The 26,751-nt window shown below is 46.5% G+C and overlaps 1 protein-coding gene across 1 annotated transcript; it reads right to left on the reverse strand.

The window, feature by feature from the left end:
* Nucleotides 1-1,660: 1,660 nt before the first annotated feature.
* Nucleotides 1,661-26,751, reverse strand: LOC119450465 (fatty-acid amide hydrolase 2-A). Its single transcript, XM_037713909.2, has 7 exons — nt 26,513-26,751; nt 22,088-22,307; nt 19,311-19,520; nt 16,706-16,825; nt 13,980-14,134; nt 12,085-12,180; nt 1,661-2,405 (listed from the first exon to the last, which is right to left on the reverse strand). The coding sequence occupies exons 1-7, from the start codon at nt 26,699-26,701 to the stop codon at nt 1,806-1,808; spliced, it is 1,590 nt and encodes a 529-aa protein (XP_037569837.1). The 5' UTR covers nt 26,702-26,751; the 3' UTR covers nt 1,661-1,805.

Genomic DNA, 26,751 nt, shown 5'->3' on the forward strand with positions numbered 1-26,751 from the left:
CTGCAAAAAGCGCGTAGTATACAGGGTGTCCCAGCTATCACGCAGCACGGTTTAAAAAGAAGAGGAACGGCGTTACGCGAAGCAAACCTAGTGCATATTGTTTCCAGTACAGTGGTGTAGCCGCTAGTAATTTTTTCATTACTGAGATTTAATTATTTATTTGTAATTAATTATCTAACTCGAGAACTACTGTCCTAATTATCAAAGTGTCAATGAGAAATTCGTAGAGCAACATGAAAAACTCCCGATACAGCTGTCTGTTGCTCAATACGTGCTACATAAAAGTGTTTTTCCGGGCGTGAGAGAAGCCCGCAAATACACGCAAAGTGCCTCGAGCGGCCAGTCGCGCGGCAATTCGGCGTGTATTCGCGGGCTTCTTTCACGCTCGGAAAAACATTTATGTAGCACGTATTGAGCAACAGAAAGCTGTATCGGGAGTTTTTCATGTTGCTCTACGAATTTCTCATTGACACTTTGATAATTAGGACCGTACTTCTCGAGTCAGATAACTAATTACAATAAACAACTTAATTCTCAGTAATGAAAAAATTAGTGGCGGCTACTCCACTGCACTGGAAACAATACGCACAAGGTTTGCTTCGCGTAACGCTGTTCCTCTTTTCTTATTTTTCAATCGTGCTGCGTGATAGCTGGGACACCCTGTATATAATATACCTGATGAATGTAACAGGCCCTGATGAGGAACGCAATATGCAAGTTCCATGTTTCAAAGGGATTTCGTTAATTTTCTAGAAGAAATTTAATCTCTCATTGCAGCGGAAAACAGGCTTTAGGTGATGAGCGTACGGTCTAAGAGCAAGATATGGAGCGCAAAGGCATCCTGTAAGTGTTCCCAGTGTGCCAATGTACATTTAGCGGCAGTTCGGGGTCACAGAATCACCCAGGGGGGCCTGTGCCCTCTTATCGTCCCCTTGACGATAAGGGGGCACAGCTTGACGGCGCGCCAGTCTCGAAGACAGCAGGTGGTCGTGCTACGCATGCGCAAGCGGTGGCACGTGATAGGCGCGGCGCCGCGCAATGTATAGAGGTAGAAAGGGTATAGTTTTCGTGAACTCAGGAAATCGTGTCTACGACATTGGTTTCGTGCCGCTGTATAGAGCAAAAGTGCCGTTCGCTGCTATAGTTGCCATCTCTGGCTTCTTCCTATGCGACAATATTCTTGTCCCGCAAACTAGTTTTTGGATATGTTTTCTCTAACCTTGAAACAACGAGTGAAAGAGTGCACTCGCGGGAATTCATTATTCGGCCTTCTGTTCGTTACTGACGTGCTTACCTATGTGAAGAATACGATAGAGGCTGGCATTTCTGACTACAGGCTCATATCGTTCTAACTGAATCCATGCACTGACAGTCCCGAAAAAAAGAATCATTTCAAATAAATAGTACAATAGGGCTGATGACGCAGCTATATTTCACTACTGAGAAAGTCACTTCGACATCCAAAGGCGTGATGTGCAGAGTTTCTGGCAACAATTCGCAGCACAGTAGAGTATTGCACCCAAAACTTCGTGCCAATGCGTTTCTCGGACGTCGAGTTGCGTAACATTTCGACTGCATATTGACATGCTGGGAAACACGCCAATAGATACGTCTGTGTTTCCTTGGAGTGTTCTCAAATAAAAAACAAACATACAGGAGGTATTTTCTCAACGCGGATGTGAAACGTCATTTATTAAAATGCCAAATGCTTTGTACATAGTAGTTTCTGATTTCCCGCGATAAAAAAAAAACATACACAGAACAGAAAACTACAAATGCTGTTATAAAGTGTCGTTAAGAGCACGTCAGACCCGCCCTTGCATTTTCGTCGAAGGATCAGGCCACCCGCCAAAGCGGTTCTCGATCTCCCTGGCGACAGCCAGGCATAGCCTGTCGTTTCCCCTCTTCGCCACTACCTGCACGCACAGGGGCAATTTCTGCGCGGACCGCATTACGGGGCACACCGTGGCGGGCACCTTGAACCAATTGAAAAGAGCCGTCATGCACGACGAATCTAAGAACAACAAGTCCTGATTCTGGAACGGGGCAGCGCTCACTGCTGCGGGCAGAATGAGCACTCCATTGTCTCCTAGCGCCTCTTCGAGCCTGTCGCGGGCGCTATTCAAAGAGGCGATGTACGCTTCAGCCTTCTGCTTCGAACCGAAGCGGCAAGCTCTCATAATGGTGCACGCGGCCAATGCTGCCAGGGTGTGCCGGCCAACTCCCACCAGGTAGCGAAGCAGTTCGACGAGCGTGTTGAAGCCACCGGGTCTGAACATCTCGGCCAGTGGCTTGTCGTCCATCGCGTCGGCGACCTTGTACCACATGAACATGGCGAATCTCATCTCGGGCATGTACAGCCGCTGAGGTTCGAGTCCGTGCTCCGCCTTGAGGTACTGGGTGACCTGTACATGTTGATCATAGCGACAAGAAGCGTCGTAAAATGTAGTTTCCGCTATTTCGATTACTAAAAAAAAAACGAAATGGATGAGAGGCAACAAGAGACAGAAAATTTTTGTATACCAGAAAAAAAAAGAAAGAACAATTGGGCAAATCCCACAAATGCGATGCATTTTGCAGGTTGCTGGATACGTTGCATGGTCGCTTGGTTCCCAACAGTGTCACTAGCATGGCCATGTAAGTCGAACAATTGTGTGTCTGAGGCAAGTGTGTGTCTGTGACGACAACAATAAGGGGACGATGGCACTAGCGCAGACGATTGCATGACGACTGATTCCTTGTGCTCCCGCGATAAATCATTAGATCCTCTACCATTACGACCTGAATCGATGCCGAATATAGTGCACTGGGTAATTTGGGCCGCTTCCGAAGGAGGCGCATTGCCACATATACCATGTGTCCCGCGTAATTTGTGCCAAATTTTTTTAAGTATGCAAGTGCGACGTAGCTGGACAGAACCAAGATTATGTTGTTTGTTTGCCGTTGCTTCAGCAAGTCAGACTATTTCTGTATCTTGTCTAATTACATAATTATTAATTATTATTTACGCAACTTCTCAAGTATATCTTCAGAGCAATATTATTGATGAGAAAATTGCAGAGCATCCTGAAATATTCCTTACCCAACTTTCCGTTGCTCAATTAGCGCTACATAATTTGTTTTGCAAGTCTGAAAGAAAGCCCGCAAAACATGAAAAAGTACCGCGCGGCACTTTATTCGTCATTGTACAATACTGAAGGAATATCATTATCTGTCTTTCTCGCGGGATTTCATGTTCATTTGTCTTCTAACCGAGTATACGCTAAGCCTCTCTCTCATAGGATGAGAGACGAGAAGACAGCGACACAACAGCACACACAAAACGAACCAGCTTATACGTATAACTACCTGTATTACATCTACTGATATGATACGATGTCTAGCTCTGTTCTCTACGTAATTATGCGACGAAACAATAAATTGCCCGTAAAGGTCCTCATTGAAAATAAATACGCGCCTTCAAGGCCATGATTCCATTGTTTAAGACAGTCATTCTTAGCCTTCCTTGCCATGAACTGGGTCGTCTGCTCAGGTTGGTTTCTCAAGTGAAGTGGGCCGATCCCCGAAGACGGTGTGGTACTAAACTGGGCCGATACCGGAGATTCTGTAATGAAAACGGGGCTAATCACGGATGTCCTCACTCGATGACTGCGTGGGACACCTCGGCTGCTGAGCCTAACGATTGCCAGAATACTCGTTTTCTATGCTCAGAGAGACAGATTACACCAGGAAGCCGACTGTGAGTGCCGTCATCCAGCTTGCCAGCTTGATCACATCGACGACGATACCGACGCCCACATTCAGTCCCTTGCGGACTTTCTCAACGTCGCCGTTGACCAGCGTCGCGAACCTACTTTACAATAAGGTATCGATCGCCTAACCGCTCCACACCCGGATCCTACTCTCCGTCTCTTCCTTTAAAAACACTGTGTGCTGTACAGGCGCAACTTGCATCCCGATGGCACCAAACTTCTTGGCGTCGTTCCCGAACGCGTATATCCTCCGAAGTGCTCCCGCAGCTTCAGGACGCCCCCACAGCTCGCCACTTGTTGGAAGGCGCCGCTCGACCTTCCGTCGATGTTTCTTCTGTCCTGGCTTTTACCGCTCTGTTCAACGATACGTTGCGACCTGTTAGTGCTGCCGACGCCACAAGAAACTTTCGTTGCTTCCAGCTGGATTGCTGTAGCGTATAGACATTTCCAACGATCCGTTTTCTTCCGCGTGGGGCTGTACCTGTTTGGACCTTTCCCGAAGTCAATCTTTGGCAAGCAACGGATTGCCGTCGTCACTGAGTATGTGAATCGCTTCGCTATCACGCGGGCGCACCCCATGAGCTGCACCACCGAAGTCGACGATGTTCTTCGCGGCGTTATACTCACATCACGGTGCTCCTTCTTTCTGTGAGCCAGAGCCCTACTTCTCTAGCTCTGCTGTTTTTGCCTGATTACTCTGTAAATCTCCGGGTAGCCGTCATGGATTGTTGCACGGATGCAAGTTGACGTCCCGCACCTCTGCTGGGGATGGCGACTTCAGCGGTGGCTGCGTGTAGGAAGCAGACCGGCCTCCAGAGCGTCACCGACAGCGACGATACCAGTGTCTACTCGCTCAGCAGTGAGGACTTCTCCAATGACGACTTTCAGCTTGAGAGGAGCCGCAAGGCGAAACGAAGAAACACCAGGGCTTACCTGTCTTCAAGCACGTCGATTGCAGGACTAACTCAAAATAGCGCAGTCAGTACAGTTCTATTTATACCAAAACTCGCTACCGACAACCTGAGGCGACTCAACAGACAGTCTGTCTCGGTACTTCTCGAAGCGGTAGCGCCAAACCAAGTCACGGATGGCAGAGTCAACACACGAAAAAATGTCTTGACTGTTGACGTCATACATGAGACGGCACGGATCACTTTCAGCAAACTTACGGAACTTGGCGGCATGAAGGTCCGCTCGTGCATTCCTCTGGACAGTGATACCACTACTAGTGTCAATAGCGACGTGGACGTCTCCATCTCCAGCGCCAACTTGCCGATTTTAATTAAGCCAGCCGTTGATGGCTGCGCCATCACTCATGTGTCTCGACTCGGCACAACCCGCTGTGTGAAGGTGGTTTTCAAGGGTGAATCTCTTCCCTCACACGTCAAGGTGGGCCACTTTAGACACCCCGTGCGTCCATTTATCCAAAGACCACTCCAATGCCGCAACTGCCTGAGGCTGGGACACGTGAGCGCTGTGTGCGAGAACACGAGAGTTTGCTCGCGCTGCGCACAGCCCCACGCTGCAGACTCCTTTGTAGCCACAGTGCTCAAATGCCCCAATTGCATTGGGTCCCATGATGCTACCTCAAAGGTCTGCCCTAAAATGAGGAAAGAAAGGACGGTCTTGAAGCAGATGGAAAGAAACCGTTCGTCTCGTCGGGAAGCTGTTGCGGCCATTAGAAAGCGACGATACCGACGCCGTCGGACTTCAAAGAACGAAAAATCCTCTATGACGAGCGCGGCACATCCGACAACACCTCCTCCTCTGCCCCCTAGGCCTGGCGGAGTTGAGTCTAACTCTGACAAGGTCGTGCCGGACAACACTAATACTGAAGCCTGGCCCGCGCTACCAAACTCCAGCCGCCGCCACAGCAGAAGCCTCAACCGAAGCCACAGCGAATACCCCAGCTGAAGCCACAGCCGAAGCCACAGCCGAAGCCACAGCCATGGCCACAGCCGACGCCACAGTTGACGCCACAGCCGGAGCCACAACCGATGCCACAGCCGGCACCACAGTCACACCAAAGGATACAGTGCACCGCGGTAGAGTCCACAATGCCGACTTCCGATAAATTTCCCGAAGTCGGGCAAGTGGTTGTGATGCTTCGGTCCCTTGTAAATACCCTTCGTATACGCTTAAGCAAGCTGCATACTCCGTCAGCGCGAAGTGCAGTGCAAGTACTGGATGCTCTTAGTCCAGTGCTTACAAGTCTCGAGTAAGCCCCATCGCTCACCCGCAGCCTCCTATTCAGGCAACGACCACTGGCCCTTGGTTCATGTCGGATGTCTACAACGCACATCGCCAGCTATGGGACTTGACTTTGGTGTCATGGTGCTCCGCTGCACACACAATGCTCATTCTCTTCCTCTTTTTATTCCCCTTTTCCTTACCCCTTGTGTAGGGTAGCAAACCGGACGTTCGTCTGGTTGACCTCCCTGCCTTTCCTCTCTTCGCTTTCTCTCTCTCACTGCCGCCGCTTTCTCCCGAAAGTCGTTGGCGTTCTCCTTTCATTCCTTCTCCACTCATCGGCAGTTCATGACGGCTTATCGTTTACAAACAAACGGGCTCACTGACTGCGTCAACCATGTGATTAACGACTTGCTCGCTATGTATGTATCGGAAGACGACCGTATTAGGACTTTGCATTGCTCTTTCTCAGCTTTGCTTATATAACTCTTCGCGCCGCAACACTGAGGTTTATTTACCCTTCTATTTCCCGTATGGCCACGAGTCGCTTTGACTCTTGGACTGCTTGCTTCCTGTATGCTGATACATTCTTTACGTGCTCCAGTGCTCATGACGCTATTGGCCTCGCCGACGCAGGAAGCTGCATCGCCCATGATCGTCTTCTGGCATCTCAGACTAGTAAAACAAATGCTGGCTCTCCTGTAATATGGTATCTTTTGCTGCCTGTGGTGCAGCCGCCTTCAACCGCTTTTCTTCTTCCAACAGTGCAGCGCGCTAAGTGTCTGTCGCTACTTTTTCTTCTTATCGCGGACCGCTCACAACTCACGGACTGTTGGCGTTCAATAGAGCACAGGCGACCCTGTCTCAACGCCAAAGAATGACAATCAAGTGTATGGTGCGCTCTATCGCCAGTCAGCCTCTAGAGTCGGTAAAGGAGTACGTTTATCTTAGTCAATTACTCACAGGGGACCCTGATCATGAGAAGGAAATTTACAGAAGAATCAATTTGGGTTGGAGCGCATACGGTAGGCATTGTAAAATCCTGACTGGGACCTTACCACTGTCGTAGAAAAGAAAAGTGTACTATCATTGCATTCTACCCGTGCTAACATATGGGGCAGTATCTTGCAGGTTAACAAAGAAGCTCGAGAACAAGTTAAGAGAGAGAGAGAAATAACTTCATTTTGCCCAAAATGTGGTTAGAGGAGGGGGTAATGACTAGGAGCCTCCCCCGTCTCCCCTTTAGACGGCGGCCGGCAGCCCCTGCGCGTCTTCAGCCATTTGGACTACTCTTGCTTGAACATCCGGGTCCGAGCTGAGCAGCACGGTCTCCCATTTTTATTTATTTTTATTTTATTTATTGATACTGCGATCTTATACAAGACCTTAGCAGGGTGGGCATACAATATACAAGTAAAGGTCCGTTGGAAACATCCAACGTAATTCCAAAAGTAATCATTAATCCATTCACAAATAAATCATAAGTCAAGATCCAGGAAAAGAAATGCAACAACATAAGACACAATTGCAACACAATTGCTCCTCATGTCTTATTATTAAGCTTGGTTGTTGTGTTTTTGACCAGTTATAGTTATTATATTGGTTCTTTGGGCATGCCCAGATTATGTGTTGAAGATCTGCTTAGTTGTTGAAATGCTTAAACATGTCTGTGTATACGTCTGGGTGATAGTGACTGAATTAAGGCAATGGGGGTGGGGAATGTGTTGGTTTGTATTAGCCGCCTAGCCACCAATTGCCACTTGTTTAACGAGTAATGTGCTGCCGGGTATCTAGCCCTGGCTAGTCTGTAATGATCTATGATTTTCCTAAAGGAAACCAGCCTATGTCTGCCCGACCGGCGGATTGCGAATGCGTCCGTGTCGGTGTTGGTGACGTCGTTACGGTGGCTAGATGGGTAGGTGTGCCGACCGACGCCTCTGGAGCGTAGTTCACCGCTTCTCCGCGTCATGACGCAAAATAGGCGCTGCGGTCAGTAGAACGGTTCCGCAGCGCGCGTCGTCTGCTACAGGGGGCTGGCGGACTGGCGGCGAGCAAAAAAAATATAATAATAATAAAGCCCGTATTGGAATAGTTGTATGTCGTCTGTTCGTGTCAGTTTCAAAGGTGAAGAGCTCCGCATCTCTCGTACTGTTTGTAAGTTCCTAAGCGATGTGGAATGTTCCAGGTCGGAAAAATGACCGGCGAGATTAGCGGCGGCGTTGCTCCCCCAATCAAGACCACCAAGGAGACCTACTGCTTCGCTCCGAACTGCAAGTCGGGCTCTAAATTTGTGACAAAGACAGCGGAATTGTTCCACTGTCTGACAGCGGAAATGTTCACCCCGAACTGCTCAGTAGCTTGCTCAGTATCGGTACGGTGGCTAGATTGTATTGGCGACGTTAATGAGCAAGCGGTACACCGAAAAGCGTACGTCCATGAGCTCCTTGACGTTGGAAATTTTCAAGCCGCACATGTGGTGCTCAGCGCCTGCGACATCGAGCACCGCTGCGCTGCTACAGGGAAAAGAAAAGTGATTCTAGGCTGATATTCTAAATAGCAGGCTATGTAGCAAGGAAGTTCCTGCAAAGAACCAAGTGCTCCGATTGCTCAGAGACATTACTAAATTCAATAGAATGAGTAGGTCGGGGCTGTTGCTCCCTTCTGAAGCACTAAAAAAACTGGTAGCATCGCTCGAAGACGCCTTCAAGCTGTGCTTCAGTTTAAATGAGTTACGAAGGAACAGTGTATCGTCTACTTTGCATCCTTTCTGCAGCTGAATCCCCCGAATTTGATCGGCTGTAAGCGGCACAAGAAAGCGCTCACAAACGTTGTTGTGAAATTCTATTCAATTATACGCGTTTACTTTCTTGTCAAGGGCAATAACATGGCGCGCGAAAGCAACACGGAGAAGAAGAATCACCTGAAGTGGAGGCGTGTGCTGTGAATAATGTTATGATGTCCTGGACCAACGTTGCGGCCTTGCTGCGCTATGCTATTTATGTTTGTGCGTTTGCTGACTCAAGTTACGAGAGCGTTTCTTGTATTTTAAATATATTCGCGAATTTAGCCCAAGACGTATTACTCTATTTTATTACAATGAAACAGTGAACCATATGCACTTACCAACACAATTCTTCTCGCACCAATTTAGATACCGTAACTGCCGCAGCAATGAAACCAATAGCTGGATTTCTCGAAATTGAAACATTAGAACTCGCTAAATATCATGTAAACACGGTTCCACATACCGTATAAAACCATTGCAGTATTGTTTTATGCATGGAAAAATGCATTTACGTCTTTAATGCAATGGGCTGGAGCGCCGCGTTTATATCAATAAATGTGACCGATTGCCAAGGTAGAAAATTTACTTCAGCATTTCGTTTTTCTGACTAGACGACAACAACAAGTTCCTCACTCTGGCTTGGCCTACACTGCTCAGAACGGTATTATAACGCGCACTTCAAAGATACAATCAGAGGCAAGCGATACTATCAGACACGCAGCTCGTCTACACAGCGCAGCCGCCGTTGCGCGCCGCTGAACCGTTCTACTGTCCGCAGCGCCAATTTTGCGTCATGATGCGGAGAAGTGGTGAACTACGCTCGGTCGGCACACCTACCCATCTAGCCACCGTAACGTCGTCTCGGTCTGCGAAACCTCGAGCCGCGTCATGCGCATTCTCGTCGCCTGGCAGGCCAGAGTGGGCTGGTGCCCAGATGATTTGTATTCCCCTGACTCGGTCTCCATGGAAACCAGCCTGGAGGATTTTTTGCACCTTTGGCGAGATGCGTCCAAGACCGCCATATTAAATTACGCTAATAAACAAGTTAAGGACCGCACAAAGAGCGATGGAACGAAATTGTTAGGCCTAACGTTAAAAGGAAGAGAGCGGTGTGGACCAGAGAGCAAACGGCGATAACAGATATTCTAATTGACATTAAGAAAAAAAAAAGGAGATGGGCAGACCATGTAATGCGTAGGATGGATAACTGGTGTACCATTAGAGTTACAGAATGGATGCCAAGAGAAGGGAAGCGCAGTCGAGGATGGCAGAGAACTGGGTGGGGGGATGAAGCTAGTAAATTTGCATGCGCAAGTTATGGTATCTTCGACTGGTCGCCTCGAAGCGCTCTAGATCGCTCTTACGAGCGGCGTTGTCTTCGGCTGGTTGAAAGAGGGCGTGCGCCTTGCGTTCGGCTGGTTCTTTTCGATCGCTCTCCTCCCCCGTCGAGCGCTCTGAGGCGCTCCGCGCCCTGTCGTCGGAGAAGTCGCCGAGATGAGAGCGTTTCCAGCAACGTCATCACAGCACAGCGTCGCCGTTCTTGGCGACGGTCCACCGTAGCCTAGGCAACCGAGGCCACAGCATGCTGGCGGCTCAACGAACGGTCGTCCCACCGGCGCATCCACCGGTTTGGCTTTGAATAGGCGAAACATCGGACGTTAGCAGTAGTCACGTGGTTTCGCTTCTGCCATTTCCTCCTCCGAGAGCGAGTCACACGTTCGGCTTGCGCGCTTGTCCTCTACCTCTGAGTTCGGGGAACGCCGGATCTGCACGACTCTGCTTCGGGGGATGGATGCGACCAGTCGAAGATACCATTAGAATCAGCTAGCGCAAGACAGGGGAATTGGAGATCGCAAGGAGAAGCTTTCGTCCTGCAGTGGACATAAATATAGGCTGATGATGATGACTTTTGAACGTAGCTTTTGGAAATGACAAATAAAACTTCAGCGTGCTAGAAGTTACAGCTTGAGTGATATTGTGAACAAACATTAGAAGAAATCGGAAGCAACATTATTTTTTGTAAGTTGTTTGGGCAGTGACTAGGTATATAACGCGGTCCTGTACAAAAGGTTGGGGGCCAGAGACCGCATTTTCTTTTGACTTTTGGCTGGTTGCGCGGATTATCTCGTTTTGTTCTCGCAACGATGCCCGGATGTTCTCGTTTGAGCTCCCGGATAGAACTCTGGCTTTTGGCTCAAGGTCACTTTAAGGTCGCCGATAACGGGAGCTAAGGGAATTTCCTGCTTAAAATCTCCCCATGATCGCCATCGCCCAAATGCCCACATTGACCCTGGATCCCGGGTCCCCCTCTGCCCCACTTCTCGACTCGTGAGTCTCTGCGAAAAGATGATACCTCGCTACGTTGGCCCCTATCGCGTCGTGCGCCATTGACTGCCCCATCTGTGCATACTGCTCCCAGTTACTGAACTTGTACGCATCTCTAGGCTCAAGGTCTATCACTCGGACTCAGAAAGTGTGCTTCAGGCAGCACCGGCAAGGCGTTCTCACGGCGGGCGATTTGTGTCACGGTGTGGTGTGTGCCGGGACGCCGAAGAGAAGAAGACGCAGACCGAGAGGGCTTCGAATAGTGTACTCCTTACTCTGGACTATCTGCCGCAGCGTTTATAAGTACGCCAGCGTGGATTGCATACACTGCAATGTTATGACTGCTATTTTTCCTACATGACTTTCGGACGTCAGCCGCTGATTCTAGACCAATGTACCACGTGTGTGTTCTAGCAATGCGTATGGGAAAATTAAGGGACAAACGATTCCGTCGCACCAAGAAAGGGAGAGAGAACAAGACGTGAAAGGTGGAGGTGGAGAGAGGGGGTGCGTGGGCGTGGGCGTGTGTGTGTGTGTGTGTGTGTGTGTGTGTGTGTGTGTGTGTGTGTGTGTGTGTGTGTGTGTGTGTGTGTGTGTGTGTGTGTGTGTGTGTGTGTGTGTGTGTGTGTGTGTGTGTGTGTGTGTGTGTGTGTGTGTGTGTGTGTGTGTGTGTGTGTGTGTGTGTGTGTGTGTGTGTGTGTGTGTGTGTGTGTGTGTGTGTGTGTGTGTGTGTGTGTGTGTGTGTGTGTGTGTGTGTGTGTGTGTGTGTGTGTGTGTGTGTGTTTGTGTGTTTGTGTTATGGTTGTATTATGGACAGCGGAGGAAGTTCTCCGGTATGAAGCCCTCTGCTGAGCAGTAAAAAAATGTATTTTGCAGAACAATCGGTCTAGGGGATCTTTCGTCGTAGGCGGCGACTCGGTATACTACGCCGTACTCCCATTAAAGCATAACACTGGTCATTTTATTTCAAATGAAATATTCAAGGGCGGGGGAGCGGGGAGCCACCTGTGCAGGTTTTACGAAAAAACTTACCCGTGTAACTGCTCGGCGAGCCTCGGTGGTCACACGGCTGATGTAAAGGCTTCCTTCCGTGTCCATGTAATACAGCTTCAGCGTCTTCATATTTACCTGCAGAAAAAAAATTGTTTTCATTTGTTTCGGATAGACATCGTTCACTTAAGAGCAATATACACTTGCTGACGTGATATTGCGCACATATATAAAAACTACAGGGCCTCCTGAAATGTATCTGACTATTTATTTTAACGAAAACTACAGGGCTCAAGTTGGTCACACTGCGACGGGGAAGGAGGGCCAGCGACATGTTAAGCCTACAGCTAATTTCACCTTCACTTGCATCTACTACTGTGCATGATGAATTGTGTTGAGGGTTGTCATTTCGCCTCGGCGCGATATTAAGTGGGCTTCAAGGACAGAGCCAATTGAACAAAGGTACTGCGTAACTTTCCGTGAAAAGCTTGGTTATAGCGAAGCAGAAGCGATTCAGGCGATTAAAACAGCGTTTGAAGATGGCGCTATGGGCACGAAGCAGATAAATGTGTGGTACAACCACCTCGGGGAAGGTGAAACATCTATGGAGAGTGAGCTATGCTTTTACGAAGCCATCAACGAGCCATCCATGATGATGTGTTCGTTTAAAAAAGTACGAACCTTGGAAATACGAAACCTTCGGTTAATTGTGAAACAGACAGTTCAGCTAGTGGAACGCAACAAAACTCTGCGAATGACATTTTGAACGCGATTTGGAAATGCAGCGGTTGCCTCCAAAGTTTGTGCCTCTGAGGAGCTCGAAGACTAGGCAGCTGCACCAGCATAAGACCCCTGCTCGTGCGGCTCACTTGAGTCAGTGTTTTTTGATAAAGCACAGCATTTCGGTGGTCCAGCCAGCTCCTCAATATGCGCACATGTCCCCATGAAAGTTTTGACTGCTCCCGATGATCAATAAAGCACCTGATAGGAAAACACTTGAATACCAGAGGAAACAACAAGTGCAATGCAACGGCTTTCCTAACAACACATCTGACGAGAGATTCCAGAACTGTTTCGAAAAGTGGAAAGACCGTGGAATTGGGTGAGTCGGAGAAGAAGGGATCAATTTTGAATGGTATTAAAATGACGAAAACGCCAGGAGATGCTTCTTTTCTCCCGAGAGCAAGGTCGGTTATTTTTCAGACATGTCTTGTATGTGTCTCAGTGGGGTGACTGATTTAGCAAAGTCCCGTCCATTTTGACCTCTTTTTCTTGAAATCGTGAGGCTCAACTTTCCTGCAATTCCTTAAGACCTGCATCTCGAAGGCTGCAGGTACGAATTGCCTTAAATGAGTAGTTCGAAACTTATTGCCGGAAGTGAAAGAATAAAAGCTGCGTCAATTTTCTACTCATTCCCCTGTTTACATGAAACACTTTAGAAGATTTTTCATGAAATACATGTCTTTTTTTTTCTCAGTACGCAACTTTACACCTTTATTTAGTTCCATTAAAAAAAGAGCAATGACTGCAAACAGAAAACTTCCTGTTTCCTGTACATTCATCGTCCAGCGTTATCAGCACTTTTTTTTTCAAAACTTTGAAATAGCCTGCTAGCAACCGTAGCACATTTCCTTTGGGCACTCGTTCTACAAAGATCATTCCAGGCAGGAAAAAAAGCTGTTTTCCTTCTCTTGTCTGCAATCTCCAACAGCGTTTTTCTTTTTCAAAGCTTTGAAGTAGCCGGGACGTTTGGCAGTAGGCTCTCCACATGAAATATCTCTTTTTTATTCCTCAGCACAACAAATGACTGAGCGAATTCTGTGCACACAGTGACCCTCTGTACTTTTCTTATTTGCTCACCGTTTTCTCCATTATATGCGCAAGAACCGTAGCTCGTTCGCTCGCTCTACGATAGCACGCCACAGGATCGTACACACCTTTTCATTTAGTCTAAGCCCGTTGGTTCCACTTCCTACCAGAACGTTGAGCATCAGCGGCAAGTCCTCCGCGAACCTGGCCATGGGACCCACGCAGTTGAACTGCTTCAGATTTTCCCCAACATCTGGCAGCAGGCCAGTGTTGGGCACCACTCCTGAGGTTAGCGTGAGAAGGGCAGAGGTCAACATAACAATAGTAGGCTCATCACCGCCTCCATTTAAGCTAACTTTTTCAAAATGCAAAGCTTCTCCTTTAACATTTAAAGCGTGAATGGAGCAAGCTCGTGGCTCTATTGCGAGCAGAGGGGACATAGACACTTATGGGGAAGGGGGGTGTAACTAAATGCACAATTAGTTGTGTATTGATGTTCTATATGTAGATCAATTTCTTCGGCAACAGGGGTGACACATTCGGGATTCCCACTTTAATCGTGATTCACTGAGGCTTCAAACGCATGTTCAAATCTGAGCACACGGGCGTTCGCGCCACAAGCCCTCTCGAAATGGCACAGGTGAGGTCTGGAACCTAACGTGCCACGAGCACTACTCCATACCGCTTGACCACCATGGTGGGTAGAAGAAAATGAAATTAAGCTACCAAATGGAAAAAAAATTGTGGGGACTTAGCGGTAAGTGCGAGAAAAATGTGTTGGCATTACGTCACACGTCTTTGAGGTCCATGATTTAAACTGTGTTCACCACATTGCAAAGTGCCAGTGTTAGGCACCACTCCTGAGGTTAGCGTGAGAAGGGCAGAGGTAAACATAGCAATAGTAGCGTTTACTCGGCACGCGTGGAGCGAAGTGAAACTGGCGGTGGCCCCGAGCAGACCACGCGAAATTGCACTAATGTATATATGCATACAAGACGAAGGGCTTCGCGATACAATTGAATGTATAACACTTAAAAAATAAAGAAAAAAACGAATGTTATGGCATATATTTTTGCTGAGGTTTCGGCCATCGGAGTGTGTATATATATACAGTTAGACCTCGATATAACGAAGTCGGTAAAATCGGCAATTTGCTTCGTTACATCGAAATTTCGTTGTACTGAAATTCTCCCTTTCAAGCAATAAGTAGTCGGCGATCAACTTTTCTTACACGGAAGGGCCCCGCAATACTTTCCGAATTATCCGGACATCGAAAAAAGCAAATTTTAATGAGAAAACAATTCATTTGGTTGAATTTGGGAGTCGGTATCTTCACATCGGTGGTACGAATTAAGCGAAGCCAACCACACTTTCAGGTCCACTTGGACGACGCTATCATGAAAAGCGCCGGTAGCGAGGAGCGAATGTTTCATCTGTCTTTCGCTTCAACGGGTCTCCTAAACACCAGATTACGCAACCTCCAATACTAAGCGCGCGGAAAGATAGCTTACATGATGCCACGCCGTCTCGGCACGGCCACTCTTGGCCCACGCGGCAGATTGCCTCTAAAGCAAGGAGCCCGGCTGCGTATGCGCTCAGCCACGCTTACAGCTATGCATGTGCAGCCACGGCCGAGACGGGCGATTTGATAGGTGCGTTCGGAAGCAGCCGCTTTTAATTCAATCATTTGACCATCTACGTCAGCGGAATTTTCCATGCATTGTCTCGGTATTTCCTTGCGGTAGCAGTGAACTTTCGTTATATTGAAATCGCGGATAAGCACACTTTGTTATATTGAGGTTATAAATACATGGTGTTCTATGGACAAGAGATTATGAAAAGTGAAATACTTCGTTATATCGAGGTTTAACTGTGTGAGTGTGTGAATACATATACATGTATGTGAACGAGAAGAAAGGCAACCGAAATGCCCCCTTTCCATTAAGCATTAATATATATATACAGGGTGTCCCACGTAACTTTAGCCAAACATTAAAAATATGCAAATGTCACGCAGCTGGACAGAACCAAGGTAATGCTGTTTGCCGTCGCTTGGAGATACTCAGATTATTTTTTGCATTCCGCCTAATTAGATAATTAGTCATAATTAATAAATCAACCTCTCAATTATTATATTTACATGAAAAGTGTCAATGAGAAAATTGTAGAGCACTGTGAAAAACTTCCGATACAGCTTTCTGTTGCTCAATGCGTGCAACATAAAAGTGTTTTTCCGAGCGTGAAAGAAGCCCGCGAATGCACGCAAAATTGCCGCGCGACTGGCCGCTCGAGGCACTTTGCGTGTATTCGCGGGCATCTTTCCCGCTCGGTAAAACACTTTTATGTTGCACGCATTGAGCAACAGAAAGCTGTATCGGGAGTTTTTCATAGTGCTCTACAATTTTCTCATTGACACTTTTCATATAAATATAATAATTGAGAGGTTGATTTATTAATTATGACTAATTATCTAATTAGGCGGAATGCAAAAAATAATCTGAGTATCTCCAAGCGACGGCAAATAGCATTACCTTGGTTCTGTCCAGCTACGTGACATTTGCATATTTTTAATGTTTGGCTAAAGTTACGTGAGACATCCTGTATATATATGCGTACACAACACGCTCTTCAAAGCTCTCGCATCCCCTCTTTACCTCTACCACGTGAGCAGCTTCCCAGGCATCACACACACGCACACGTTTTTCCACTTTGACACTCCTAATGCTAACGCAATAATAACAATAATAACAGTCATAATAATAATAATAATAATAATAATAATAATAATAATAATAATAATAATAATAATAATAATAATAATAATAATTAAAAAAACTCGATTTATGCTGATCACCGGCTGTTGGCTTGTGGCCGAAGACCCCGCAGTAGGCGGCTGGTGTTCGCACGCTTCCGCCGATGTCTGTTCCTAGGCCAATCAGGGAGCCAGCCGCTGCCAGGAGGCTTCCCTCTCCACCTACGGTGTGCAAAAAAGACGGGCGGTGAACCATCTGCCTGCGCTCATTGGATATGACAAGCTTCGATGCGTTCGACAGCGTATATATTAACGCGAAAGCGTTAAGGGCCCCGTGTCGCAGAAAATCCGGCATCGGCGTCGGTGTCGGCGTGGATGTCGTCGTCCGTGGCGGAGAAACTCATCCGGAACCACCCCGACCGCGCAGGCCCTCCGCGTGGTGAAAAGTGTTAGTGAACAAAAATTGAATTTCTCACAGTGAAAGCCGTCCGAAAATGGTAAAGTACGACTTAACCACAACCTACAGACTTGGTGGCGTTGGACTGTTATTTTAATTTATGAGAAAACAATTCTGTTACGAGGAAACTCAAACACAAACCCCTTTTGCCAGCATTTCTACCATACCAACAGCGGCGTGCTTGGATATGCTACTTGCGAATATCTTATCCAGATGGCGCTCGCATCCTCGGCAGGTCAAATTGAGACTTGGCCTGCCTAATGCGTTTTGGACACGCGCTCGTCGGGGCAATAGCAAACAATTATTCAAATAATAAAAAGAGGTCCTAGGGCCCTCACATTTAAATATAAGACGACTTGTATTGCCACTAGGAAATACGTCTTCCCAGCAGTTCACTTCTGTTTAAAAGTGAAGCCAACTTTAAGGGAATAGGCATAAGCTTGGTTTTTGTAAGCTGGCTTTCCCACGTTCTGCGTTGCAGTGAAACCGACTCAAAGAAAAATGCGATGCGAACGGGTCCCGATAACGCTATCGCGTTACACTCTTAAAGGCGAAGCTTACGCATCCTCCAATTTTTCTTCGTCCAATATTCGAGCGATGTGCCTGCGTTTCGTCTTAAGCCTGTTTCACATGCAAGCGCGATTGAGCGAATGGAGCGAACAGCGGCGCGGCGCTGCGAAGTTCTTCGTGAGGTTTCGTTTCACATGCATTGCCGCCGCGCATTTTCCCCCGCTGCGAATATCGTCCTATGCGCGGGTTTTCCCGCACTAATCCTCCACTGGTCACGTTGCGAGGCGAACCGTCATTGGTTCGGAAGCGGTGCTGCCGCGCTGCCGCCGCTATGAAATTCCAACTTGCCCGAACCTCGCCGCTCCAGCCGCTAGTGACGCCGCCGCCGCTCGAAACCGGTTTCTGCGCCGCGGGGGCAAGAATCGCGAGCGTTTTCGCTTGTATGTGAAACAGGCTTTAGTAGCCGCTAGAACGTTTTCCAAATAAAATTGGCGTAAATGCAACGCAATATTGGAATTGAATAGACGCAAATCTTGGAGTTAGCGAGGTAGCTGCAGTAGCGGATGACACAAAGCGTAGCACGTCGACTGTAGCTGTTAGCTGTAGATCTGAGCTGTTGCGCCGACGCTTTCTTGCGAATTTCCGCACTTCACCTTGGATAACCCTAGAATATCAGTGCAGCGTCTCCAACCTCACTTGGCTAATTTTAATTGTCTCACAGCATACATCAGAACTTAGCTGTACATGGCGCGGTACAAATAGCAATATGCAAGGACCTGAAAAAAATATCTATATAGCATGCTCGTTCGAAGTATGTGGTAATATGTTTTTTTTTTTTTTTATCTGAGTCGTTACTTGCCTCGTGCGCATGAGCATTGGGTTAGATTAAGGTGGGCTGGGTAGGGCTTTTACAGTATTATAAGCGCTGGAGAGAGAATTGGCTCGTATACACTTGAATCTGCAGTGCCTCCAGGTGTGTTATCAGCACGAATACTTCGCAACATTGTCCCTTCAAGACACGTGTTTAGGCTGTACAGGGGCCACTGCAATTTACTTTGTAGCAGCCGTTCAGACGACCTAATATGAAGCGACCACGTATGAATTTAAGTTTATTTGTGTGTGAACAACGCTTTTCTTCAAAGCAACGGCGGAAAAAATTGAGGACGCTTAAGCTTCGCCTGTAAGAGTGGAACGCGATAGCATTGAAAGATCCCTGGCTGCTTATCAGGCTTCCCGGAAACTGGAGCTTTTTTGTCACACGCGGCCGCCGAGGAGGCGAGCGCCATCTAGATGGTGTTTTTGCAAGGAAGAAAAACCGCGGCGCGCCGCTGTATGAATTGAAGGAATGCTGGAAGAGGGGTTTGTGTTTGAGTTTCGGCGTAAGAGAGTCATGTTTTCTCGTATATTTAAATTACAATGCGACGCTATCACGTCTGTAGGTTGTGGTTAAGTCGTACTTTACGATTTTTCTGACAGATTTTACTTTGAGAAATTCGATTTTGTTCACTAACGCCTTGCGCCACGCGGAGGGCCTGCGCGGTCGGGGTGGTTCGGGATGATGATTTCCGCCAACGACGCCGGTGCGGCCGTGCCCACGCCAAAGCCGACGCCAGATCTTCTACGACACGGGGCCCTTAACGCTGTCGCGTCAAAAAAGAACAACGGTAGATCGCGGCTCATTACAAACGTCGCGGCCGATACTCGAAGCTGCCCCGGAAGACATAATCGCCAACCACACACCGCTGCTTCCACCGGGGCTTCGGCGCGTGTCGTGCGGATTCCGCGTGCAGCCGTCCACCAGGTTCAGCGCATCGTCCCACATGCACAGTTCGCACACGTTGGTTAGGGCCAGCGGGATGGCGCCGGCAGCCCGGAGCAACGCTACGCTCGGGGCATCTTCCGTGGCACGCCGCCCGTGCCAGAACGTCGATCCTGCATCCTGTCGTAAGCCTGCGAAGAGAAACACGGATCTACAGTTAAAAATCCGGGTGTCAGAAATTTCGCGACAAGAAGCAGCGGTTAAAGCCGGTCCTCTTTGCATGACCGTAATGCAATGCAGTTTCTGCTATCAAAACACAGACATGTACAGTCATTGTATTGTAAGGCCAGAATCAAGGTCACCATGCAATGAAATCGGCTGAATTGCGGACTGAATGGATGCGGTGTTTCTCGAACAGAGTGAGGTTGTCATTCTCTTCCAACGTCCTTCTCCGCGCACTCGCTACAAAGCGCAAAACGCATATGCTAGGGGAGCTTTCCGGATGCAAATGCAGAACGCGAGAACGTGCGTAACAGTCCTAGTGACGGCGGTATGTACTTATACAGGCGCACGCACCGTCATACCTATGTCAGAACTCTAACCCTGGTTTCTGCGCTCGTTTTTTTTAAATGTATTGGACATAGGTGGGACGTGCGGTAATGGCATGATGGGTTTTTCACTATGAAGTTTAGAATGCAGCTGTTGAAAAATTACTTTTTTGCCACTATATTCATAGAAGAATGTTTAACAGACAAGTCACACACAGCAGTGAAAGCCGAAAGAAGACAAGTTTTTAAATCGTGTTTTTTTTTTCACACAGCAAAAATAAATTACGACATATGCCGATTATTCGTTCGTACGCTCGCTTGTCACGCTTTAGTTCAAAGGCAGCTACGCAATATGAAATAAATAAGCCGATGTCCGAGCGGCAATGTTTGCTTCGGACCAGAAGTCTCGCGGTTTCTTAGCCCAGCATTCGAAACACTACGGCCATTACCAATCCGCTATGCATGACCGTACCGCTAAAGTTGGCTAGGTTGAAGAGAAATGGCGGCTGTTGTCCGTCAAGTCCGCCTCGTACACCACAAGTGCACTTTTCCTTTGATTCAGAAGCTTTCACATTGCGCTGCGCACATTTTCGACGAGACTCGCGGATTCGCTAAGCAAATGCGCAAGGCAATGTGCCAGGATTGCTCCGGGTCATCGTGGAATGTTCGCTAATCAGGCGTGTACGTCTTGCATGTGTCCTCTGCTAAATGCTTTCTTTCATAGATTGCGGGGGAACCTCCTAAGTCGTCCAGGAGGTTTCGAGGTTTCGCCCAGCACCCCTTGAGCTTCCCAGTTTTCCACGTATACCGGTAAAAAGTTCTCACGATCACATGGTAGTCTCAAAACAGCTCGAAGAACCAGGAGGAGAGGGCTGGGGGGGGGGGGGGGTTATTAAAGCTCCTGGGAACTATTAAAGCCTTATTCGTACCTACGCTTCCTATCTTTCGAAAACTTTCAGCAGACGTCACCATCGCCCCCCGGAACGTTCCCGGCACCAGATACCGCGTAACTGTGAGGTTTATCCAAATGCTACGGCTTGATTTCAACTGGTACAAGTTAGTTTCGAACGATGCAAGTTACATTTAAGCGCCGCTAGCCGTCTTCAAGTTCCACTATTTGCCTCCAATCACCATGATCACTGCTAAGCATGTCGCATCTTATGTTCGCGTGACATTACTTCTGTTCTACTCTTATGTGGCCTATAGTTGCATTTACACCACGATATTTGTGTTAAAAATGAAAGTGTGTGTGTTTCGTTTACACTTCACCAAAATGTTTAATGTTTTCATGATAACGGTTTGTATGGTAAACGTATCGCGATTAATAATAAATGTGTTTATTGAATAAGTGGAATGAAAAGTCTACTTATTGCTTCTTTGTGCAGAAATATATGCCATGATTGCACGGCTGCTTCGTTATTAGGTGGGCGAGACCAGCGTATACAAAAAGGACATCATTAAAGAAACTCAAAGGCCACTTCCATTTGTGCTATATTTGTTATATCCCCCCTTTTAGACGCTGTTTCTCGCCGTGACAGATCACCAATTTGACAAAAATCATTAATTTAGTTGCCAGTAGCTATTACATGCAGCAGTAAACGATTTCAAGTCGTCAATTTCTTGGCATTGTATAACGTTACTTCGTATGTCCCCTTACAAGTATCGTACAAATGAAAAAGTTGAACAATACTGGCCAGTGTCAATATTCTTCTACTCGCCCATGGGCACTCTTGCTGTGAAGCTTCCAAATGCCTGGATGTCCCTGGGATGGTGCCTTGCAATGCTCGTGAGTTTTGCTACGGATGGTAAACGGGACGTCCTGAAAACATATCACGAAGGAGTAGGGACTCGTGGGCTCTCGAGGGTGTTAGCGTGGATGCTAGCGTGACCTTTTCAAAGGCCATCTACTTTTCATTTTTCCTTTCTAGCTAAAGAAGCCTCGAATGACGAAAAGATTGATGGCACCCCCGGATGTTTTAATGTTCTTGTTTTAATGTTCTTGCCGCGTGGGGCGCCAAACGTCATTTTTCCCGACTGGGAAAAATTAAAACCATAAATCATCGTTTAATGAGGAAAGCAGTGCTCGTTTCAATCAAAACGAGACACGACCTTTCCATCAGCGGGACTAACTCGATTGATGTTGTGAACAGTTGTCTATCCCTTTAGGAGAGAATATTTCCGGCGTCGCATGCCAGCAACAAATAAGTAACCTTTGATGGCAATGCTGTTCTTGGCAGTGAACGGCAGCCCCAGCAACGGCTTTTCCTTGCTCATTTGGCTTGCGCTCAAGGTCCCCGATGCCACCAGTCTGTCAACCTCCTTGGCGTCTTCGAGTGCTTCCTCAAATCTCTCCTCGACGACAGCGTTGATGATGGGCTGCACTTCCCGGATGCGCCTGATGTAGGCCGAGACGAGGTCAACACTTTTGACCTGCAAGGATGAGGCATAGGATCCCATATAAGACTTAGTTTGACTGAGGCAGCCAAAACAAGTAAACAAAAAACAAGGTTCACAACACAGAAGACTGAATAATAATAACAAAAGCATGCTCATTCGTCTAATGGTGCACTTATCTTACTGTCTAAATCTATATCTGCATCAGCGAATAGGCCTTAGGCGCTTGAAGCCGTCCCTATCTTGCAGTCTTGATAGCATCCCCTCCGATAATGTAACAGCCCACGGCAGCAGTATATTTGCCCCAGTAGTGACGCCTATATTTAATAACTATTTGAATACTTCCACTTTCCTTCACATGTGAACAACTGCTTGTGTTTTCCCTGTACTTATGCCTGATCGCAAAACCGAGGTCTCGAATTATCGCTCGAATTCTCTTTTGTACCACGTCTAAGATTCTTTAGCTTGCTTTTCACAACATATTGCTATTTGCTGTCGAGAACTCATTGATGCCTAATCGGCATGGATTTCTCTATGGCCACTCCACTATCACGAATATCGTAAGTCTGATGACGCAGATCGCCGCGCTGGTTCTTCAGATGGGGAGAGCTGACGCCATTTACTGTGACCTCACCAAAGTTCTTAATGTAGTCAGCCACTCACTGCTTCTAGTCAAGCTTACGCAATTTGGTGTTGACTCGTCAATTGTCACTCTCTTGCGCAGTTATCTTGTTGATGTATCATGTTACGTTAACGTCAATGGCCAAACTTCTTTCTTTTACATGGCAGCTAATGACGTCCCTCAACATCCGTATTAGGATCACACTTTTAAATTTTTTATCAATGACGTTTCTTCCACCTATTCAAAATTCTTCTTATCTTCTATGGGTCGATGACATCAAGATTTTAAAGGAAATTCATACTGTTGATGACTGTCGCATCCTGGAGTCCGACCTGCTTTTTTTCTGAATTTTACAAATAACATCGCTTGCAATGATGCTAAGGCCAAAGGCATAATTTTCACTCGCAAAGCACAAGCATCTCTTTTTCTTTTTCTGTAGATTCTGTACCATTATGTAAGGTCGGTGAGATCCACGATCTTGGTGTACTCTTTGATACAACCTTACACCTATGTATTCACAGTAAACGCGTTGCAGTGCGGGGTATGCGCTCTCTGGGCTCTGTTTGCAGACTATCAAGGGAATTAAACTCTTCTAAACCTTTCCGCAAGTACTACACAACAATCTGTCTTCGTCAACTCGAATACACATCGGTCGTCTGAAATGGCATTTCTATATTCAGCAGTCACATTGTAGATCGGGTCCCGAAAAAGTTTCTAAACATATACTGCTTTGCTAATACGGATACTAGACTTTGTTCTAGCACTGTTAGATTACTGTCATTACGCTTAATTCGCTGCAGAGTGCAGACGACTATTTCACGGTAGCCAAAACTGCACCGAATTCGTCAGTTGTATTGATTCGTAATCCACGCACGACCACCGGAGAACGCAGACCTTTCCATGTTCCAGCCTGTCATCAGCAACACTTAACCATCCACAGAGTACTGAGTCTTTACAACGCTTATTTTCACGATCTCTATAATTTTCACAACTCACTTTCATCGTGCTTTTCCAAACTTTGCGTTTTGTTTCATACTTCTACGCATCGTTCAAATGCACTTTCTTGTCCTTTTTCTTCAAGATTTATTTACCTTGCGTTTTGTTGTTCGTAGATCTTCTTTTCATAATTGTTATTTTTATTTATTGTGTATTTTTGCTTATATTACTCTGCACTTTTGCTTTGATTTTTCGCATTTAACGCATTCAGACCTAAGGGTTGTTTCTGGGCACGTTAAATAAATGATTGCTTGCTTGCTCGCTTGATTGATTTATTTCTTGATTGATTGACCTTTTGAGAGGTTGTATGGTTGATACGTTCTTAGCTTCTTTTCGGGACGCTAACACTTGTTTTCTTGCTTTGACACGCGGTGCAATATGACGGATATACAGGGTGGCCCAACAATCATGCACCAAGATTTAAAAATATGCATATTCCACGTAGCTGGACAGATCCAAGGCAATGTTGTTTGCCGTTGCTTGGAGATACTCAGATTATATTTTTGTATGCCGCCTAACTATGTAATTAGTTTTAATTTATTATGCAACATCTCAAATATTTTAATTAGATGAAAAGTGTAAATGAGAAAATTGTAGAGCAACATGAAAAACTGCCGATACAGCTTTCTGTTGCTCAATACGTGGTACATAAAAGAAGCCCGCGAATGCATCCAAAGTACCTCGAGCGGCCAGTCACGCGGCAATTTTGCGAATATTCGCGGGCTTCATTTACTCTCGGAAAAAACACTTTTATGTAGCACGTATTGAGCAACAAGAAGCTGTATCTGGAGTTTTTCATGTCGCTCTAGAATTTTCTCATTGACGCTTGTAATTTAATTATAGTATTTTAGAAGTTGAATAATGAATTAATTAGGACAAATTATGCAATCAGGCGGAATGCAAACAATAATCTCAGCATCTCCAACCGACGGCAAACAACATTACCTTAGTTCTCTCCAGCTACGTGGCATTTGCATAATTTCAAATCTTAGTGCACGATAGTTGAGGCGCCCGGTATGAAGGTCCTCCTCGTCTGCATCGACAGTCACACTGTTTCGCTCTTCTTTGCACCTTCTGATACCTACAGGACAATCTCGTCAATGAGACAGGTCAAAATGGCTATTACATAGCCGTGAACATTGTTTAGAGTTGCTGTGCGAGCTCGCAAAAAACTACAATCTTTACTGTGAGATTGAAATATCTGCAGTTGATAAAAACTAAATTTCAGCGACATTCGCTAATCCCGCGCCAACCTTCCAGAAGGAAAGTTATCGTATACACTGCACGTCCCGGCTCTTTGAGGAGTGCAGTGCAATTGACGGTGGTCCGGGACACCAGGCCACCATCAGGTGCACGATATATATATATATATATATATATATATATATATATATATATATATACAGGGTGTTTCAGCGAACACTTTCAAATTTTATGTAACGTTGCCCGCGGCAGATAGCCCAATTCTAGTTAATGAGCTGCTCAATTCGAAGAGACGGACAGTACTTGCACAAAAACCTGAAACGCATATTCGACTAATCAACAGAAACTCACTAATTAAGTTTTTGACTAATTACCTGATGGCCCATATTGCAATTTACAAATTGTAGTCTTGGAGTTCGCAGGGCGGATCCATTTATAATTAATTATCGGGATGACACCAGTTTCGAGCTATTAATCCCCCTATTTTGCAGAGAAATGCATTGGCGTTCCAGTTAATTTTGTGCTTCAATGCATGAAGCGACGTTTTGTTAAGAAACTAATTGGAACGCCAATGCATTTCTCCGCAAAGTTCGGGAATTAATATCTCGAAACTGCTGTCATCCCGAGAATTCGTTCCAAGTGGATCCTCCTTGCGAACTACACGGCTACTATTTGTAAATTGCAATATGGGCCATTAAGTAATTAGTTAAAAACCTAATTAGTCAATTTTTGTTAATTCTTCAATTATGCATTGCAATTTCTTGTGCAAGCAATGTCCGCGTCTTCGAGTAGACCACCTCATGAACTAGAATTGTGCTATCGGCCACTAGCAACCTTTACGAATTTTTGAAAGTGTTCACTGAAACACCCTGTATATATATATATATATATATATATATATATATATATATATATATATATATATATAGCCACAGACGTACCTCTAACACGTTCGTGGCCACTTTCCCACACTTCACACGCATACACTTTTTTTCCACTTTGACGGTCGTAAAAACCCACACGCACACACACACACACGTGTATAGTCGTGCGCGAGCATCACTTCGCGACCAATCGGTAATGGGCAAAGCAAAACGTGCCACAGAGTGGGGTTATCTGCACATGAAACATAGTTACTGTATTTACAGTCGTATATGTAAAGTTGATAAGGAGAATGCGACAACACGCGGCTGATACACGGACTACCACAGCGGGGTGACAAATGAACGCGCTCAAATCTGTAATACATACCTGCTCGCCTTATATTTTGCTTCGCATTCTCCTTATCAACTTTTTAAAACTCTTGCGATAGCGTCGTTATTATGTTTTGCTGTGTTTTTGAGCGCATTCCAAAAAAAGAACAGTAGAACACTTGCGAATGCCATTGGGGTAAGCAGGCCCCGTTGAAAAGGCCGCTCACCTTGCCATTTCTGATGTCGGCCGCAAGAGATGTAGCCGAACGCCGCAGAAGCTCGTCAGTGGTAGCTGGCAGTGGCAGAGGCTTTTTCCAGGAAAACCGCAGTGCAAATACCAGCCTGGCCACGATACACCACAAGTATGCGCCTAACTCCACTAGCAACTCGCGACAGCTCTTCAGGATGGAAGCCATGGCACGAGAAACGCTGTGTGCGACAAACGCCAGCGTATACAAGTATAATG

Source organism: Dermacentor silvarum, chromosome 4 (genome assembly GCF_013339745.2).
Source record: "Dermacentor silvarum isolate Dsil-2018 chromosome 4, BIME_Dsil_1.4, whole genome shotgun sequence".
In the NCBI taxonomy this organism is placed as follows: Eukaryota; Metazoa; Arthropoda; class Arachnida; order Ixodida; family Ixodidae; genus Dermacentor; species Dermacentor silvarum.

Bases quoted from the DNA above. Each gene is read 5' to 3' on its own strand.
- LOC119450465 (XM_037713909.2), bottom strand. From the start codon at position 26,701: ATGGCTTCCATCCTGAAGAGCTGTCGCGAGTTGCTAGTGGAGTTAGGC. The intron at 22,308-26,512 runs GTGAGCGGCCTT...TCATCCTTGCAG, and splicing joins CCGACATCAGAAATGGCAAG to GTCAAAAGTGTTGACCTCGT. The intron at 12,181-13,979 runs GTGTGTACGATC...TTTTTTCTGCAG, and splicing joins GGCTTAGACTAAATGAAAAG to GTAAATATGAAGACGCTGAA.